This window comes from Chinchilla lanigera, unplaced genomic scaffold (genome assembly GCF_000276665.1).
Source record: "Chinchilla lanigera isolate Chin_1 unplaced genomic scaffold, ChiLan1.0 scaffold00029, whole genome shotgun sequence".
Classification (NCBI taxonomy): domain Eukaryota; kingdom Metazoa; phylum Chordata; class Mammalia; order Rodentia; family Chinchillidae; genus Chinchilla; species Chinchilla lanigera.
In genome coordinates, this window is record NW_004955430.1 from 7,680,388 (window position 1) to 7,701,037 (window position 20,650).

Below are 20,650 nucleotides of genomic sequence, written 5' to 3' on the forward strand. Positions count from 1 at the left end.
GCAGGGGCGGGTGGCCGCAGAGCAGCTCCGGCCGCGGCTACAGCAGCAGCGTGTTCGAACCCCGCTCCTGCTCCGCTTCTGTGCTCGCTCCCCCGGCCCCGGGGCCTCCCGCCGCCAGTCCCCGGCTGCTCGTCGCGCTGTGCGCTCTCCCCGCCGCCAGAATGCCGGTGACCGAGAAGGACTTGGCGGAGGACGCGCCGTGGAAGAAGATCCAGCAGAACACCTTCACGCGCTGGTGCAATGAGCACCTCAAGTGCGTGAACAAACGCATCGGGAACCTGCAGACCGACCTGAGCGACGGGCTGCGGCTCATCGCGCTGCTCGAGGTGCTCAGCCAGAAGCACATGTACCGCAAGTACCACCAGCGGCCCACCTTCCGCCAGATGCAGCTGGAGAACGTGTCCGTGGCGCTCGAGTTCCTGGACCGCGAGAGCATCAAGCTCGTGTCCATCGGTGAGTGCGGGGCCGGGCCGGGGTCCCCGGAGCGCGCGGTCGCTGCCCGCTGGGTGCGGGCGCGGAGGCCAGGGGCGGCCGTCCCTGGGGAGCGGACTAGGCACCCGGGCTCCTGCCCGGTGCCCTCGTGGGGCTGGGACCGGTGCGATCGTGCCCCACCGCGCGCCCGGGGCGGCTGTGGGCTGAGCGCTGAGCGCTGGGGCTGGGATCGCAGGTGGAGGTGTGGCTTTCCTCCGAACCTGGGGCGCCGGGGTCGGAGCCCGAGGACTGCAAACCCGCGGGGCGTCCGCAGGGGCGGGGCCCCAGCTTCGCTGCCCGGGAGCGCTCGCCCTCTGCCCCCAGCCCGTGCGCTCGGCGGCCACCGAATGGGCGTTGGCTCCGAGGCCGGGCGGGAGGGCTGCGGCGGGACCGTTCTCCGCGGTTGGAGCCTCCCGGCCTAGGTAGAGGCTGGGGCCCGGTTCCCTCCCAGCCTTCGCCGGAATGGGAATGGGTGTGGACCTGGAGGTTGGAAGAGGAGCGCGGGGGTGTGCCCTTCTCTTCTACTGCTCCCGGCCGGGCGCTTGCAGGTCCCCTCAGGTGGAGATAGTTTAGAGATGGTGGTGAGAATGGTAATTGCTCTTTTCTGCCATTTTTTGCGGTACAGAGAATTGAAATCAGGACCTCCGGCCTGCTAGGCCAGTGTTGTACCACCGAGGAATGCCCCCAGCCTTCTTATATTTTGTTTCAAGATGGGTTCTGGCCACAGGTTCCCCAGGCTGGCCACGAAGTTAGCACCCTCCTGTCTCAGCCTCCTGAAGAGCGGGGTTAAGCCTGTGCACCACCGCACTTGGTGGTGATTGCTGTCTTGAAGAGGGCCCCGCTGTGGCCTGCGGTGTCCACAGCCTTGTGAGTCCTTCTATATCCCCCCGCTGAGGTGCTCGCAGGCCATTTTACAGATAAGGGGCTCCAGAGGGTTGATTGACTTTGCCAAGTGTCACATAAGTAGGGTCCGGAATGGGAGACAGTGTGTGACAGTGAGGAGGCTTAGTTTCCCTACCCTGTCTCTAGGGTCTTCCAGAGGCGGAGGGAGGGAGCTGGTGTCGGGGGTCCCCTTCTGCTCTCCCTTGTGGCCCGCGGTAATTGGAGGCCTGCACAGGGCTTGCAGGGCTGCCCAGGATGTGGGCTGTGACAGCAGGGCCAGGGGCTGCGGTGCGTGTGTGTGCGCTCAGGCACGTGTGCGTACACCGTATGTATAGCTTGGGAAAAGTCTGGGTGTGCCTGCACTGTGGGTGTGCTGCTCGGGAGGGAGTGACTGGGTCTGGGGTCTCTAAGAAGGAAATAAGGGCTTATGAAAGAAAGGGAGGTGGGTGTGGCAGCTGGCACTTTCTCCTGTGGAAAAGGGGTTCCCTCCAGGCCGAGCTTCCGCCCAGCCCCGCCCAGCCCTTTCCCCACACCTGACCTGGCCGGTGGGGCTGCTTCCGGCTTCCTGGGACAGAGCTGCAGTGCCACTCTCCAGCCCTCTCAGGAGCCAGCCTGCCCTCCCAGCATGCTTCTCTTCAGAGCCAAGCTGCTGGGGGTGGGGTGCTGTTGTCTTCTTTGGGGGGGCCCTCTCTTCTACTGGGGAGGGAGAACCTCAGAATTCTGGAATTCTTTCCTTTTCAGAAACCAGCCTTTGAGGAATTTCAAGCCTGGCTGAGCTCGACTTGGATCCATACTTCTTTGTTTTAAAAATGTGTATTTATTTAATTAACTGCACAAAGAAATTTAAAGTAAGCCAGGAGTATCCAAACATGACATAAAATCTCTCTTAAAAAAAAGAAAAAAAAAGGAAACCGCAGCATCAGAAAATCCTAGACTGCCTGATTTACCAGCTGTTTACACAGGCGGCATCTGCTTCCAGCATGCCTTCACATCAGGGTTGAGTTTGTGGGTCCTGTTCTAGACCTTGCCGTGTCCCTTACATTTTTAAAATTGGTCCTCGAGGTTTTCTTTCATTTTTTCTTTTGTGGTATGAAATTGAACCCAGAGAGCTGTTGCACTGAGCTGCATCTCCAGCCCTTTTTACTTTTTAAACATTTTTTGGTGGGGGGGTATGGGGAAAATTTTGTCTCTACAGATGTTGACTTGCCCAAGCCAGGCTTCCTGCCTCTGCCTCCCTCCTGAGTAGCTGGGTCTAGAGGCTACTAGCTGGGATTACCAGTTCATTCCTGAACACTCCCGGCCTCAGACCTGCACTGTCCTGACCTTCCAGGCTTAGTTCTTCTCCAATGGGCCGGAAGGCTGTTTTAGCTTCTTTCTGTAGACCTTTCTTTCTTTCTTTCTTCCCTTTTTTTTTTTAAGCCCTCTTTCCACCACAAATTACATTGTTTTCTTTTTCAAATTGTATTTGAGACAGTGTCTTGTTTTACAGGGTGCATAGTCCAGGCTGGCCTCGAACCCACAATGTAGCCCAGACTGGCCTCGAACTTGTGGCAGCCCTGCTCCTGCCTCAGTGTCTGGGAGTGCTGGAATCGCAGACACGCACCACCACACCCAGCTTACTTTTCATTTTAAATTATTTTTTTCTGACATATTCCCGGAAGTGGCGTTCCTAGGTCAAAGGGTGTGACCACATTTATGACTCGTGCCTAGTTGCTCTCCAGAAAAATCTCAGAGCAAGCAGGCTTTCCAGCCTCTGGAGACCAGAGGGAGTCTAGTCAGGTGCCAGGACTGGTCTGAGGGTAAAGCCTGAGGCCTGCTGGCTCTGCCCCGGCGGCTGATGTGGGTTAATGGCCCTACCAGAAAGGAAGAAACAGACAAAAAGAAGTCATATCCAAGCAGGATTTTAGTTTTCTTCTTAAGGCTTATGTTATGTTCCCTTGTTCTGACAAGGACATTAGGTCTGTTTGGGGACACTTGCTACCTGTGTTCTGTTGATCACCTGCATTGAATATTCATGATGATCCTTGACAGCAATTACTGTCAAGCAGGTGACCCAACTAGCAAATACTGTCAACGGTGACTGAATTTGAGCCTTAACTGACTTTCCTTCCGGTGTCAGAGACGAGTACAATCCAGCTCTTCTCCGCCTCAGAGGCACCTGCAGCAGTAGGTTTTGCAGGTCTGGGTGTCAGGATGGCACGTGGTGTACCTGCACTTTGAACCTCTAGCCCCGGACCAAGCAGAGGTGTGAGGGCCTTGGGTGGGTGACAGGCCGGGTGTGATGAGGGTTCCAGGAGTTGAGTGGCCTGCCCTGCCGCTTAGGTGGGTGGTCAGATTGTGCCGTGTGTCCAGGCTGAATCTGTTGAGGAATGGCTGCTCCATCTTCCCCGGTGGCTTCTGGTTTTTGAGATTTCCTGCTACCCAGTGGATCATGTTTTACTCCACAATCAGGGAGGGCAGGATTGAATGAATACTGGGTTTTATGTGCTTTGGATGACTCCCAGCAGTGTACACTGTGGGAACTCTTAGAATCACGTTCCTGCACCCAGCCGGGAGACTGGAGGTGGTGCAGCTCCCGGAGACGCTGGTGGTTCTGCCCCGCGCCCAGCCCTGACTGCTTACTGCGGTGGTTCCCTGGAAGGTGGGCCCGCTCTAGGCTCCATCCCAAGGCTGAGGGTGTTCTTAGTTTCTTGTTATGTCCTGGGCAGTTCAGCATGTTTAGTTCTAGCTGTCTGCCAGGAGCTGGCAGTTTTATTTACTTGTTTTTCCAAAACCCTTTTTGACACCAGGCAGCCGAGCCAATTTGGAGAAAAAGGGGTCTCTCAGCTTGAGAATGAGTTCCAGGCTGCCTGGAAGTTTGGGCAGTGTGTTGAGGTTTGGTCCTGTAGAGACAGGAATGCTTTCCTTTTCAGAAGATGTGGCCTGACCCTAGGAGTTACTGGCCTTACCTGCGCCAGGCCGGCATAGCAGGCGGGGCTGCGTTCCCAAGGCGTCCGGTCCTGGGCAGTTTCCAGGGAGGCGGGAGGCCATCCACCCTGCACAGGCCCTTTTCCTTCCTCTCCCTTTTGTCCCGTCACCCCCAAACCAACGTACAAACAACCCTAAGTTCTGCTCTTTCCTGAACTGCCTGTGTCTCCTGGCCAGGGTAACCCAGACCGACAGAGTGCTTAAAGAGTAGCTTTGCGGTGTCGGAATTAACACCTGCTGCTCCTTTTGCATCCAGGTAGCACAACAGCCAGGGCCGTTGGGAGCAAGGAGTGCTGGCTCCAACCCCACTTGAGACAGAGTAGCTCTTAAGAAACTTCTGTGCCTTGGTTTCTTATTGATAAAACGGGATAACTACCTCCTTAAAGGTTGTTACAAAGATGTAAAACGTTAATATTTTAAAAAGTGGTTGAGGAAAAGAAGTGCTGGGAACAGTTTAGGTCATATATGCCAGTGCTTGTTCACTGAATAGGGTACTCCCTTAATACCTGGAGGGGTTTGCGCAGGCAAAGCGTACTTAAAGTTAGCGCTGCTCTGGGTAGGACTTCTTGGCTGGCTTGTGTTGATCCTACTTGCTAAAATAAAGTTAGGGGCTCCTGGGAGGGTGTCCCTACCTTGGTAGGCAGGTGCTTATGCCACTGAGCTATATCCCCAGCCCCCACCTACCTTGGAAGGGGATGACCCCTGGTGTATTATGGCTGCCTGCGGGCCCATTCACACCAGCTTTGTTTCTGGGAGCCGAGGCAGCTTGGTCATTCCAACCTCCCACCCGGTTCAGGAATCTCTGGGCCAAATCACTTCCAGATGGTGGTTGGGCCTCTGCGGAGCTCCTCCAGTGGTGGCGGAGCCAGCGTGCCAGTCAGCAGCCGCCTTCGGTCTTGGAGAGCTGGTGCTGAGGAGGACCCCGGGTGGGAGCCAGGTTCTGCCTGCAGACCCTCGCGGGCCCGGGTCTGGTTCTGCGCTTAGAGGCCAGTGTCGTGCAGTGGAGGGGGACTGTCCTGCTCCTTGGGCAGCAGATGCTCAGAACTAGAAGCTTTTAGGCCCTGCCTGCAGGGGCTCGAAGGTCCTAGTCATCCTCTTTTCTTTATGGTCAGTGCATGCTAGGAGCTGCTGGATACAGCCTTGTGATTCAGGCCACGGCCCTGAAGCCACACTGCCTGGACTCTGATCCCTACTCTGCGCCCAACAGCTGCACAAGGCTGGCCCATGACCATAATGTTTCTGAGCCTGGTTCTCCTTAGAGAGCATTATATTTGATTAAGTTAAGTTCCAGCACAGTCTGGCATTGTCGTTCTTGGTCTTTGTGTGCTTTAGCCCAAGTCCAGGACTTTGTCTCATCTTCCCTCTATTCTCTGGCCAGGCCAGGTATTTTTGGACTGCTGTTGCTCTCACCTAGCTATTTCCCCCCAGCTGTGCCCTCTGGTGAAGATTCTTCCCAAGGTCCCCCTTTATTTTTCATCCTTTTCCATTTAGCGGGTGTATGAAAGACCAGCCCTGAACCAGGCCCCGTGGTAGGTGCTAGGGCCATAGGCATAAGAGTCGTATCATCCGCCTGCCTCACGCTGCTCAGTGTGGCAAGAAGAGACCCCGAGAGCACGTGGAGAGATCTCGCCCCTTTAGGCACGCACGTATCACCTGGGACCGGGTTAGACATGCAGTGCTGAGAGGTGAGGGCTGAGAGTCCACATTTTCAGCCGTCTCCCAGTGCTCCCATCTTGGGCTGCTGTGCCTAGTGAGGGTCCAGGTGCCACCCCCTCAAGAGGAGGAGAACCTACCCCCAGGCGGCGGTGTGCAACCTGGACGGCTCCCTGGAGGAAGGGGCCTTTCACTTGAGGGCTAACGCGTGAATTAGAATTAGGTGACTAGAATTAGTCAAGCGAGCGTAGGGGAAAGTGTGTTAGGTTGGAGGTCATACAAATTGGATGAGAGGAGTGGTAAATAGGGCCGGTTCACAAAGGGCCTCTGAGCAAGCGTGTGTTTTCCTTGAGCTGGGGTCTGTTGTGGCTTGCGTCTAGGTGTCCCCCAGCCTAATGTGGTCGTAGGTGTTTCAAAGGTGGCTGGATTAGAGTGTGTGCTGCTGGGGTTAAGCGTACCCATAGGTACGCTGGCAGGCAGCCTGGTGGGAATGTAAAGGGCAGAAGGAAGCTGCCTGCCACGTCTGCCTGCTCCACTTTGCCCTGCCTTAGACCCTGCTGCCTACACGCTGAAACCTCTACACATTGCAAGCTGAAATAGAACTTTCCTCCTGTAACAAATGGGTATCCAGGATTTTGTCTTAGCAACTAGAAAAGTAGCTATGCCAGGGCAGGAGGGGTGGACCTGGCTGGAGTGGATCATCTAACACAGGTCTCTTGCAGTGTTGCTCAGCGGGAGGTTTGGAATGTGCCCTCTTCTTTCTTTTTCCTGTTTTGATTTTTTTTTGATTTGTTTGTTTTTTGCCTTTTTGAGACGGGGTCTCGCTATGCAGTTCAGGCTGGCCCTGAGCTCACTTTGTAGCCCAGGCTGGCCTTGAACTTGCAATGATCCTCCTGCCTCAGCCTCCTGAGTGCTGTGATTACAGGCGTGTGCCACCACGCCCGGCATGATTTGTTTTGTTTTTATAAGATAGGGGCTTGCTATGTAGCCCAGGTAGCCTCAAATTTGAGGTACTCCGCCTGCCTCAGCCTCCTAGGCACTGGGACTATGGCCGTGTGCCACCATACCCGCATGTTCTGTTCCCATCTGTGTGTATTTATAAGCTATATCCGTATACCATTATCAGTCTATACATTAAGTTTTATAAAATTTAGTTTCTTTTTATATAAGAAATCTAAGTAGAAGACCTAGTTTTTCCTGGCTGTAGTAGTGTTATTTTATGCACCTTATAGTGCCCTGAAGGCCTATGTTTCTACATTCAGTTATTTTATCTTTTTTCCTTTTTGTGGTGCTGGGGATCAAACCCACGGCCTTGAGCATGCTGGACAAGCGTGCCGCTTCTGGGCCACATCCCCACACGTTGGTCCCCCGTCCCGTATTAGTGTTCTGCACTTAATTTTCATCTTTGATTATCCTGAGGAGCTGGATCTATAGTTGTAACCCTTTTCCCCAAAAAAAAGTTTAGTTGAGCAAATCCCATGGAAGGAGTCATAGCAGTTTAACTGGGTGGGTGCTATTTCCTGCTTTTATAATGATTACAGTTGCCTTTTGTGACCCAAAGTTGGCTTCCGTTACTGTTGTAAAACTAGGTATTCACTGAAATGTGCCCAGTGATCACTAACCGAGCTCAGGTTTATTGTGTAGTGAACAATCGCACTTTCTTGTTCAGGGACTCTGCAGCAGTCTTGGACTTTCTAGATTCCTGGGAGATGAGTCTGTGTGCTAGGGAAAGTGTTTCTTGGGAAAGACGATAAAACCGGCTTCCTTAGAGTGGAGTAATTGAACCGCAGGTGCCAGCTCCCAAACGGTATCAAGGATGGAAGTAACGGGTGTTTAATCAGACCTCGTTAGTACAATGATTTGGAGAGGGTAAGAAAAGCGCTGAGCTAGGTAGGGAGCTACTGCCTGTCCCCTGAGAACCTCAAAGCACTTTTTTTTTTTTTTTTTGGCCTTTTTGAGACAGGGTCTCACTATGCAGTTCAGGCTGGCCTTGAGCTCACTTTGTACCCCAGGCTGGTCCTGAACTCACAGCGATCCTCCTGCCTCAGCCTTCTGAGTGCTGGGATTACAGGCGTGCGCCTCCACGCCCGGCTTGAAGCACTTTTTATCTCTGTTCATTTGATACATTGTAGATGGATGTCATAACTCTTCTGCAAACCAGTTACGAAAACTGGGCTTTTTCCGAATCCCTGCAGTCTGACGACAGACTACCGGAGAACAGCTGGCGTCACTCTCCAGCCTCTGCCTGTCCCACTCGGCAGAAGCACACCGCCCTCGCCAGGCGTTAACACAGTGTCCGCAGAGTAACAGTTTGGTTGTCCACTGAGCGAGTGCCGGCGACAGCGCCGCGGTGGCGTCCCCCGCTCTCCATCATCAGCAGTGGCTTTTCTAGGCGGCACAGGTAGAGAGTGCGCTGCGGAGGGCACCTGCCTGCCACGCCCAGCTCTCCCAGGCCGGTTCTGAACTCACTGTGTAGCCCTGTTGGCCTCAAACTCTTCATCCTCTTTTCTCAGTCTCCTGAGTGCTGGGATTGCAGGTGTGCTCCACTGTACCTGGCCTGGATGCCTTACTTTTACTATTTTCTGTGTTATTTTTTTTTCAGCACTGGGGACTGAGTCCAGAGAATGCTGAGTTACATCCCCAGTCCTTTGTAGGGTGTCTCACTAAATTGTCCAGTTCAGTCTTACGATCCTCCTGCCTCAGCCTCCAAAGTATCATGAATTACAGGTGTGTGCTCAGCTGTGCCCCCGCCCACGTTTCCTTTCTTTTTGCAGTACTGGGTATGGAAACCAGGGCTTTTTTACTGAGCTACGTTTCTTGTCCATTTTTACCTATTTTGAGACAGTGTCTTGCTAAGTGACTAAGTTGCCCAGCTTGGGTTTGAAGTTGGAATCCTCTTGCCTCAGCCTCCTGGAGTGCTGGCATTACAGGTTTGCACCACTATGTCTGGCTGCCTAGATACTTTTTTTTTTGGTGGCACTGGAAATTGAACCCAGGGCCTTTGCACTGAGCTACATCCTTAGCCCTTCTTTATTTTTTTAATTTTGAGACAGGGTCTCACCAAGTTGCCCAGGCAGGACTTGAACTTGCATTTCTCCTGCCTCTGCCTCTCAGTGCTGGGGTTATAGGGATGCGCCACCTTGCCCAGTTTGCCCAGCCACTTTCCTTATTTGTAATCCTCATTATGGATCCTGTGAAGCTAGAGGGTGCATATCTTCCTTTTTTTTTTTTTTTTTTTTTGGTTTTTCTCCGGTACCGGGAACCGAACTCACGACCTTGCACTTGCCAGGCAGGTGCTTTGCCGCTGAGCTAAATCCCCAGTCCCATATCTTCCTTTTTTACAGATGAAAAAACCCAGGCTCAGACTTGCCTCATCCTATGGCCAGGCACAATGCTTGTCTGCATGATGTAAACTATTTTCATGTCAGTCAGTCAGGTTCAATACTTTGTGTGGTAAAATAAACCTATTGGAGTGAGACGATCCGGGAGGGACTGTGGTTTTGTGTATGTGTGTGTCTTTTTGAGACAGGGTCTCACTGTGCAGTTCAGACTGGTCTTGAGCTTACTTTGTAGCCCAGACTGGTCTCGAACTCACAATGATCCTCCTGCCTCAGCCTCCCGAGTGCTGGAATTATATAGGTGTGCGCCACCATGCTTGGTTGAGGGACTGTTTCTCACTGCTTCAGGTCTGTTTTGCTCCAAATTTTACTTGTTTGGGCTTGGTTAACGTGACACAGAAATGTCCTACAAGTCAAAACTTTCTTGGGTCCATTTGCCTTCCTGTTCTAACACTGAGGGACTCTTGGGCCAGAGCCCCCACCCGTTGTGGAGACATTGAAGTATTTCTCAGTCTTCGTTTGCTTCCTGGGCAGGGCCTGCTTGTGGGGAAGGCCGTGGCCTGGGATTCCTCCTGGCCCCATTCTGCGTCCTGGAGGCCGAAGCTCTCCGCGCACACCACGGGGCAGGCGAGTGTGCGGCTGCTGAGAGCCACCTGTGCCGGGAGGTCCCTGCTGACACTGGCCGCTGGCCCTGCTGTGCTGTGTCAGGAGCTCCTCGCCCACACCCCTTCCTTCTGCTGCCTTCAAACACTGACCAGTGGGAGGATGTGCCGGTGTGCCTGCCTGGAAGCCGCGGCTGCCTTTCTGTCCTGGCCTGGCACCAGCCCTTGTCAGTTGGTGGCCCCGGCCAGCGGGCAGCCGCTTGCCACCGTCCGCTGGTGTTCGGGACCGGCCTGCTGCTGTGTACTCCGGAGCCCGGCTGGTGCGCCCGCGGCTCCTGCCGGGAGAGCCGGGCTCTGCGGCCGTCCTGCTCAGCCTCCAGCAGCTCGGGGCTGGCTTGTGGAAAGGTCTGGGCGTTAACACAACACTCCTGTTCTCCCTCTCTGAAGGCCCTTTATGCTGGCATGAATTCCTTTTCTCATGGAGATCTGAAAGCTCTTTTGACTAAATAGGTCACCTTTCTGGGTATTTTTATAAGGCCAGTTTTGCCATGCCAGACAACTTTTCTGGAATTTCCTTTCAGATATAAAGGCAGCCAATGAGGCCGGAGTCATTTAGAACACAGGGTGGAATTTTGGCATTCACACTATATAGGGAAACGGGTGTGGATTTATGGCAGGGACTTTGTCAATTTGCTGTGGCATATAAGTTCAGATTTTGAGATGAAAAATGTAAGCAGCGGTCAGCTTTTGCTTTGACAGGCGGAATGGTGTTCCTTTCTGCCCAGCGCCCGGCGGGCCTGAGGGAGAGGCAAGCCTCTCATGGAGAACGGCCCAGTTTTCGGGAGTTAAGAGCAGATTCTCAGCATCTCTCCCTTCTCCCGCTCCCATCCAGTCTGGTACGCAGCAGGCTGGTTCCTTTTGTCTTGTGTGAGTTGCGCTACCTTCCCTGGACCTCTGTGAAGGGATTTGTCGGATGCTTCTTGCTCAAGAACAGTGATTATCCCTTTTGTGGCAAAGTAGCCAGAGGCTGAGTGGGGAGGTTGGGGACCGGGACTCCACCCTCCAGAGGCCTGAGGGGCTGGGCGCTGAAAGCCCCGTGTGACTTGGCAGTTCTGTGACTTGAGTGCAGGAGTTCTCAGCGGAGGCCCAGGTGTGGCCTGGAACCCACGGATCTGCTGCCTGTGGGACAGGGCCCTTTCAGCAGACTCCTGGCCACCTACCGGCCGAGCCCCAAGTGTTCTTGGCAGGTCTGGGGGAATGCACCTGTGCAGTGGCTTGTCACATTCCTGGCCTCCACTGCAGGAGGCCGTGCTGGTGCTGGGGGTGGTTTCTATCCTGGGAGCCACCAGCCGTCACATTCCGCTTCCTGCGGGCGTGGAGCTCCTATCAAATGGTCTCTGTCCCTGTCCCTTGGCTCTCTTGTTTGACATCTGTGGGATCCCTTGTGAGGTGGAGTCCGGGCCCCGCCTGACTCCCACTGCCCTCTAGGCTGGTCTCTTGGCCTGCCTGTCCCGCTCTGCGTGGGTCCTAACTGCTCCAGGGGCAGGGCCAGTGTCAGGTGCTCTTTCTGTGGCTCTGAGGCTTGGCACCTAGTAGGGGTGTAATAAACTGCATTGAATAAATAGTAGCGTCCCGGTGGAGCAGTAAGGTCCAGTACCGTGGACTTGTTTGCAGTATGTTTTTTCTTTTCAGAAAACGCAAAACAGTGCTTCTTTGCAGCCAGTGGTGAGGCGGGGATGGTGCGTGGAGGACAGCCGGGCTGGGGCCCTCGAGGAACACCCCACTTTGGAAACTGAGGGTGAACTTAAGGAGCGCAGCATTTCATGTTGGTCCTCTGAACATTCAGAATTTGCTTCTGTTACTAAAGAATGAGGCCTTTTCCAACTTGCTGTGTGAAACTTAGAAAGTGAACTTAAAATAAAAAGAGAAAGTGAACTTCATAGGAAGCTGCTAGGTCACAGCAGTCATAATAATAGTGTCGTTAGACACAGTGAGTGTACATTGGCACCTACCAGGTACCAGGGAGTGGTAAGTGGTAAGTTTCTTCACAAAGCCAAAGGAAACTTCACTGCAACTCCTGAGATGTCATTGTTGGTATAATCCCATCATCTGGATGAGGAAACTGAGGCGCACCCACAGCGGCCAGTCAGTTACAACCTTTGGACATTTTAATCTTCCCATCCTACTCAAAGTAAAATTTTGGGTTTTTTTTTTTTTTTTTTTTTTGGTCTTTTTGAGTCAGGGTCTCAGTATACAATTCCAGTTGATCTTGAACTCACTTTGTAGCCCAGGCTGGCCTGGAACTTGCAACGATCCTCCTGCCTCAGCCTGCTGAGTGCTGGGATTACAGGCGTGCCCCACCACGCCCACCTTCAAAGTAAAATTTTAAGTACATTAGGTATACTTTTCAAATACTTTTAAACTGTTGAGCAATAGAAAACTAAATGAATTTCCCCTGAGACTTTGAAACTGTCAGATTAATGTGTCTTTGAAATTAATTTCTAATGCCTTTTTTGGGTCATTTGGTCATTAAAAAGATCTATTTGTAGTTTTTAGGTTTGAAAAAAAAATTGGGAGGACAAAGACAAGCATTTAAGGAAAGAATACCTCACTTGTGAAGAATTTCAGCAGATCTTTTTCTGCCTGCAGGGGTTTCTCTTAAAGCTGCCCTTTGATTGGAATGGGGAAGAAGGAAATACCTTCTCTCAGAGAAAGAAAAATGAGAGCTTAAATCAGGCATAGTGGCACATTCCTGTAATTCCCAGCATTCTGGGAGGCTGAGGCAGGAAGATGGCAAGTTCAAGCCCAGCCAGGACAATTTAGCAAGACCCTCACAAAAATAAAGAGGGTTAATTGCCAAGGCCCTGGGTTCAATCCCTATTACCACACTAAACAAACAGACAAACAAACAAACATGGCAGGAGATCGTGAACTGGAAATGTCTTGTGAGGTCATTTTGGTGATACTGATGATTGTGACAGGAGTTGCCCTTGGATGACTGCCGAGCCATGGCCAGCGTGACAATTGGAGGTCTTGTTTGAGTTTCACTATGGTTTGGAAATCTCCCTCGGTCCAGAAATATGTTCTGGTCAACCATGGAGCAGGGGTGTTCCAGCCACTTTGTCTCTTAAAAGTTTTTAGGACCAACTTTTATTGGGACCGCTGGGGTCTGTTAATAATGGTTGCTATGTTTGGTAATGGCGGTGACCTTGTCTCATGGCTAGCCCGGCGTGGAAACTCAGTTAGTTTTCAGCTGTGCAGCAGTTTGGAAGTATTTGAAAAGTATCCCCAGCAGAATGTCGCTGGGCAGCTGGGTTTGCTCTTGCTTGCCTGGGCGCTTTGAGATGCGCGTGTGAGACACGGTCCTGAGGTCTCCATGGGGGTAGTCTTCTGGAGGCACCGTCTGCTCAGGAGCCCTCAGGACGCCAGCCCCACGGAATCAGCCTTTCTCAGCTTTGTTCGTGACGGAGGAGTGCAATGGAAGCCGCTTTTGGACATAGATTGAGCCGTGTTCTGAGTGCTCAGGAGCTTGGATCTCACAGACCTTGCCACTTCCTCGCTGGCGGCCTGGGAGCTGGTGCTGGCCTGAGATCCAGGGCCTGGGCTGTTGCAGTGCTCCGGTCCCAGGCCGGGGCGGTCAGAGATCCCTTGACACAGTCCCGGCGCAGTACCCGGCTAGGCCTCGAGGGTCGTAAGTGCCCCGAGAGTGGCGTCACTCCCTAACTCCCTTTCAGTTCCGGACCTGGGATGGCCCCTGGGCCTGGAGGAGAGGGAAAGGTAGCTGAAAAAATATGCCCAGAAATAGGTCAAAGGTGCCTCATACCCAAAAGACTATTTTCAAAAGACAGGCCACCTGAGTAACTTTTGAGTAGGAACCATGGGAAATGGCACTTACAGGTCTTCTGGCCAGTGTTGCTGTAAGGATAGGAAACAGATGCTATCCTTGAGGGCTTGTTCTCCTTTTTTGCCTGTTTGTTTTTTTTCTTTGAGACAAGGTCTCACTGTGTAGCCCAGGTTGGCCTCAAACTCAGTGATCCTCCTGCCTCAGCCTCCCGAGTGCGCCACCATGTCCAGCTCTTTGCTTTTTTTTTGAGACAGGGTCTCGCTATGCAGTTCAGGCTGGCCTTGAGCTCTCACTGTGTAGCCCAGGCTGATTTCGAACTTGCAACAGTCTTCCTGCCTCAGCCTCCCAAGTGCTGGGATTACAGGCGAGCACCACCATGCCTGGCCATCCGTAGCTCTTTAGGGTCAACATTATTGCTGTGAGGCTCACACCTCCCGCTTACTGTAGAAAAATGTCTTTATGCCAGTGCTGTGGGGGCTGTGCCTGCTTCCCTTCCAGTGCTTAGCAGAGTGGGGGTGAAGGGCAGAGCAAGGAGCTGCGAGGGTGCATGGGGTCTTCCAGTGTAAATCTGCCGAGGAGGAAGAGGCTCGGACCACCTTGTGTGCCTTGATGTGGAGCCAGAGGGCTGTGTGCGGGAGCCTGTCTCCTGCCTGCCCTGGCCCTGGGCATGGCCTCCTCCTCCTCCTAATCCTGGCTCTTTGACTTCTGGGATCACGGTGGGGCTGCCTGCACCTCCTGCCAAGACTTCCTCGCCGTCCCTGGGTGTGGCCTTGCGCCGAGCACATCTAACCTCGTGTCACGGCGCTTGCGACAGTGGCTTTGCAGTGGTGCTTGGACACTGTATGGCAGGACTGCTGGGCTGAGGTGGTGGAGGAGTTTGGCAGCAGTGAATCTGTCCTGAGACCCGAATGAGTGGGGAGGTTCGGGCCGGGGCAGCGTTCTCTGTTCTGGTTAAAAGTTCTGCGGGTGCTTGTCCTGCTGGCTGGAGGGGTCAGTCTGTGTCTGGCGTAAAGCACCTGCTTCCTCCTCTCCCTGGAACACGAGCTCCCTGCTGTTTTCACGGTGGGGCCAGGTTTCTCATACAGCAGCGTTACTGCCTGTGGTTTGTAGGTTATTTCTGTGGGGACAGGGAGCAGTAGCACTCCCCACCGCCCCAAGGTAAACTTGTGAAGATCTTACTGGGCTGAGTGATTAACGCAGACCTTTACTTCTAACAATGGGAGCAAATGAGTCAGCCCAGGTGCTCTTTTCCATGTGACCGGGCAGAAACTTAAAACACTAGCACAATGGCTTTTGTTTCCCCAGCTACTCAAGCTTTTAGGTGCTGTCCATACGATCAGCAGGTGTTAACCCCACTCCTCGTTGGCACCCCAGACTCCGGCCCTGGGAAAGGTCCAGGCCACCCTGGATTTGGCAAGTTTGCGGGTCCCAGGTGATTGCAGGACTCAGCTCTTCTTCCCAGACCTGCTTCTGCATCACTAGAACGCCCCCCTCCCGTCCTTATAGGAGAACCGGACTAGCTCTGTGTTTCCCAAAATTTGGTCATTCCTAAAGGGGGAAACACATGTCCTATCCTGCCATATCCTACAGCTGTCACTGTTTCAGTTTTCGTGTACTATTTCCCCTGCAGTTGACTCATTTTTACAGCAGATGTATTTGAGGAGACTGTGTCACTATAAGTGGAAAAGTAGTGTCACTAAGTCAATGGAAGGTAACCATAAATAAAACCAAAACAGTGCTATTAAATCCCAGCCAGCAGCTCGCCTGCTCTCTGCGTGAGGCCTGCTCTCATTTGGTTAGAAGGGTGAATTAGCAAGAGTCTGAGAGGTGTGTAGAAGGTAACCTGGCATCACCCTAAACCTTTCTCCCCCAGGGACTGAGGAAGGGTCGGGACTGGAGAGAGAATCTCATCTCTCGAATGCCCCGTGACCGATGAGAGCGTCAAGGAGCTGAGCAGAAATGCACGGGGGTCCCCCTCTCTGGTGATTTTTGCTTTCGGTGACTTTAGTTATTTGAAACCAGCTGCAGTCTGAAAATACTAAATGGAAAACTGCAGAATAAACAATTCATAAATCTTAAACTGTGTACCATCCCGAGCAGCGTGACAAGCCCTTGTACTGTCCGTCCCATCCCGCCCAGGGCTGGGGTTACCCTTCTGTCCCTTGTGCCCACCTCCATGGTGGGCAGTGGATGCTGGTTTGTGGCTCTGCCCAGGAGAAGCTGGAACGTTCTTCCTTTTTTTTTTTTCCTCCGGTACCGGGAATCAGACTCATGACCTTGTGCTTGCCAGGCAGGCGCTGTGCCGCTGAGCTAAATCCCCAGCCCCTTGGAAAGTTCTTCCTTTAAGTGAAAAGGTGAACATTCTCCACTTAGTAAGGACAGGAAAAAATAGTGGTGTGCTGAGGTTGCTAAAATCTGTAGTAAGAACAGATTTATCTGAGGAACTGAAGAAAGAAATACATGCTGGTTTTACCAAAGCATCTCAGACTGCAGAAAGGACCCCTTGGGTGCATGAGAAAGGGTCCCTCAGTTGAGCGGGGAAGGCGTTGAGTTACGGGGATCAGTACTTCTGTATTTGTGATTTTAGGTGTGCACTGGGAGTTTGCGTCAGGATAGATGCTCTGTTCAAGGACCTGTGCAGTCCCGGCCGGCACGGGTGTTGGGGAGCTGAGGCTGGGGACCGACCGCAGGCGGCTGGTGGGCTTGCGGGGGGGCGGGGGGAGGCAGTCGCGGGCGGGGATTGATGTTTCATAGGAAATAGGAGCCAGCATTTTAATAAGAGAATTATCAGGTGGAGTTCTGCATGTGTATGGGGTCTAAGAGTTGTTTATTAGAAAGTTTTTTTTCTTTTTCATTTGAATTTTCTGTGAAATGTACAGTACACAATTTCAGCCCAAAATGATTCTAGAGAAACTCTGTATTAGAGTTGTACCCTTGTTGTTGTTTTTATGATGTCAGGACAACTCGGCATCTTCACTTTTTATGTGATGCGGTTATGAAATACCTAACCCTGTCTCCCTGGAAGCTGATTTGCGCTCCCTTGGAGTCCATGGCGGTTGTGGCAGATAAGATAGAACACAGCGTCCTGACACACTCTGCAGCTCACAGCCCTCCTTCCCCTCAGTGTGTGCTGTGGGCTCTGGGAAGCAAGATAGACTCCAGGAGCGGACCTCTGAAATGCCTCATGCTGTTAATCTCGAGGAATGAATGGTGTTCTTTGAGCTAATGGGATATGAGGCTGAGTGTAATTTTTTTTTTTTTTTTAATGTCCCGCTTGTAGGCGGGAGCGCTGCTTTCTTCCCTTGAGTTTCTGGGAGAAGGGAAATCATAGTTAAGAATGAGGATTTGGCTGGCCATGGTGGTGTATCCTGACTCATGAGGCTGAGGCAGGAGGATTTCAAGGCCAACCTGGGGTACAGAGAGAGAGAGAGAGAGAGAGAGAGAGAGAGACAGAGAGAGAGAGGGAGAGAGAGGGAGAGAGAGGAGAGAATGAATTAGGCATGAGGCAGCTGTCTGAGTGAAGCTAGGATTTACTGTGGGACCTGGGGTTGAGTTACATGGTTGCTCTGGAGCCGCAGTCCCTACTGCACTAGACTGTAAACTCGGGATAATCATCTAATCACAGTTTCTACCTAAGGAGTGGGAGTGAAGAGTTAACAAGCTACATTTTGTGAAGTGCTCCGTGCATGGGAAGTAGAGTGCTCCCGGGTAATCCACAGCTGTCTGAAAGGTGTGGGGCTGCCGGTCTGGAGTAGATTTGGGGTTTTGGGTCATGCTGCCTGGCATCAGGGCCTGCTGAAGGGGCAGGGATACGGGCAGATGGTGCGATGCTCCTGAGACTGAGGCAGGATGCAGTTGGAGGGAGAGGAGCCTGGAGGTGGGGCCCGGCTATTCGGTTCCTTCCGCAGCCGGCAGGGAGACTGGACACTGGCTCCTGCAGAAGGAAATGCACGGGCTCCCGCCAGCAGACCCAGGCAGCGTAGGTGATAGTTTTCAGGAATCCCACGGCCGCACCGTGATGTTATGAAGGACCTGGGTTCTTTGGGTCTCTGTGTTGTTTTGATTAATCCTAAAGCTGGTTATTTGTAGCAGGAAAGACCTTGTGGCAGCCTTCACTTTGTGTCTCACTGGCCCAAGCTGAATCACGTGCCTGCTTCTTTTTTTTTTTTTTTTTGTCTGTTTGAGACAGAGTCTTGATATTCAGCTCAGGCTGGCCTTGAGCTCACTTTGTAGCCCTGGCTGGTTTCGAACTCGCAGTGATCCTCCTGCCTCAGCTTCCCGAGTGCTGGGATTACAGGCATGCACCACCATGCCTGGCACATGCTTGGTTCTTAACCAGTACCTTCACCCAGTCAGAGTGGCCCCAGAACTCTGGGTGGGGCGCTTCCCTTGGAAGAACAGGGACCCTTTTGGGAGAGGTGGATGCAGATTCCTGTGGGATGGTGGCTCATGAGCTTTCTCTAGGAAGTGTCTCCTGGACATGGCGGAGACGAGGTGGCTGCAGTAGCAAAGTCTGCTTTGCTGTACCTCCTCCAGCCCCTGCGTTCTGTACAAGGGCCAACTCGGGGCCTCTCCTCTCACCCCTGGATCCCTCTGGGATGCCTACCTCACACAGGAAGAGCCTGTGCAACCTTCGTGCTGTTTAAGGTTGTATAATTTGTGTAGCTTTAAACTTAAAAATGTTGGGTTTTGGGGACTATACTGGAAATACGAATTGTAGGAGAGGAAAAAGTGGCCTGTGTTCTCCTTTGTACAGAGAGAGGCACGGGGTTCATATCATAACATTACCCTTGGGTTTTCTATACACACACGCACGCACACGCATGTACGCACACATGCACGCGCACACAGGCGTGGACACGCATGCAAACACGCTGCATGCTAGGGATGACGCAGACATCTTAGGAACGAGGAGGCTACATTTAGCTTTGTATTTCATTGTGTGTTGATCATTTCTCAACCATTAAATGTCATTTAAAACGCGAGTTTAAAACGATACTCCAATTAGATAGGGCATATCCTTGTAAAATAAATTATGCCATTGAAAGTGGAATACAGAGAAACGAAAATGTACATACCAGAATTCTGCTGAGTTCGAGTTCCAAGAGCAGGCCGGACACAGGACTGCCCCCAGGTGGGGGCGGCCCCAGGAGGAGGCTGGGAAGTAGAGACCAGCATGAGGGCGCATGAGGATGGCCACAGCAGTGGGCGGCAGGGGCTCGGCTCTGCTGGCGCCCTGGGCAGTGTGCAGACGCCTCTGGAATTGTGCGTCTGGAGGAGGCGGGGTGCTGGGGCTCCCGCAGCCTCTGCTCACTGGCGATGGGGGCGTCTGCGCCTCCCTGGGGCTGCCAGGCTGGTGCCTCCATGTGCGGGCTGTGCGGGGCAAAGGGCCGAAGCCACGCGAGGGGCCTGCTCGGCGGAGCTGGTAGGTGCTGCTGGGAGGTGATCTGAGGCAGCTGGAGTCGCTGCAGGTGGAGGCAGCGCAGGCATCTCTTCGTGTATCCACTGCATCAACTTCATAATCCTAATATGGAGCAGAAAAAGCGAATTGCAGAGAGATATAGATGCTACGGTACTTTTTTGATATAGTTGTTTTATACTTGTGGTAAAAGTACAGAAATGTAGCCAGGCATGGTGATGCACACCTTTAATTCCAGCACTCTAGGAGGCTGAGGCAGGAGGATCAAAAGTTCAGGGCCAGCCTGAGCATTTTAGGCACTTAGCAAGACCCTGCCTCAAGTTAATTTTTCTTTTCCTTTCCTTTCCCTTTTTCTTGCAGACAGGGTCTTGCTATGCAGTTCAGGCTGGCCTTGAGCTCACTTTATTTTTTTATTTTATTTTATTTTATTTTATTTTATTTTTGAGCTCACTTTATATCCCAGGCTGGTCTTGAACTCACAACAATCCTCCGGCCTCAGCCTCCTGAGTGCTGGCATTACAGGTGTGTGCCATCATGTTCAGTTTACTGTTTTGTTTTGTTTTGTTTGTACCGGGAATCAAACTCAGGACTTGTGCTTGCCAGACGGGTGCTTATGCCACTGAGCTAGATCCCTGGCCCAACTGTTTGTTTTAAAGACAAGCTTGGGCCAGTTTGTGAGAAAGAAAATAGATTATTAGCTGGGCGTGGTGGCACACGCCTGTAATCCCAGCACTCAGGAGGCTGAGGCAGGAGGATAGATGTGAGTTTGAGGCCAGCCTGTGCTACAAAGTGAGCTCAAGGCCAGCCTGAACTGCTTAGCGAGACCCTGTCTCAAAAAAAAAAAAAAAAAAAAAAAGAAAATAAATTATTACCATTAAGACATCCGGATGATGTTAAGATGAAGACATTCACGCTCACTAGGAGTTCTTCCTCTCTTCCCCCAAGGGTGTGGAAACACCACAGCTAATCACCTCAGCCTGGGCAGCCCCCCTGTTGCTGGAGACTGGCAGGCTTGGGGCTGTTAGACGCAGCACCCCAGCAGTTTGCCTCCAGGAGCGGCTGGCTAGTCCACAGGTTTTTGTCCAAGGGGTGGACATGTTTCTCAAGGAAGTAGTTCCAGCGATTGCTGAAATTCTTGCATGGACCCCGAAAGTCTATAAAAATCTATGCAGTATGGGATTGTGGAATGGCGGAATGAGTGTTTTTTGTTTGTTTGTTTGTTTGTTTTTCTGTTTTTCTTCCGGTACCAGGAATCGAACTCACGACCTCACGCTTGCCAGGCAGGCGCTTTTGCCGCTGAGCTAAATCCCCAGCCCTGGAATGAGTGTTAATGAGAAAATTTGCACTCTGAGAACAGCTCTGTATTATTGGCCAAATTTCGGCTGCTCCATTTGGGGATTTGGTGGTCTCCAGCTGGTTGCTGGGCTATGTTCTGGTCTCTCAGACTACTGAATTTATGAACTTGGAAGTGGTT

The 20,650-nt window shown here is 52.4% G+C and overlaps 1 protein-coding gene across 4 annotated transcripts in view; it reads left to right on the top strand.

Moving 5' to 3' along the window:
• Positions 1 to 6: 6 nt before the first annotated feature.
• Flnb (filamin B, beta) overlaps positions 7 to 20,650 on the top strand; it is a 151,731-nt gene continuing 131,087 nt past the window's right edge. For all 4 annotated transcript variants that reach the window (XM_005387431.1, XM_013515640.1, XM_005387432.1 and 1 more), the window contains exon 1: positions 7 to 453. In XM_005387431.1, the coding sequence (XP_005387488.1) occupies positions 162 to 453 (292 nt within the window). In that variant the 5' untranslated portion in view covers positions 7 to 161. The remainder of the gene's footprint in view (positions 454 to 20,650) is intronic.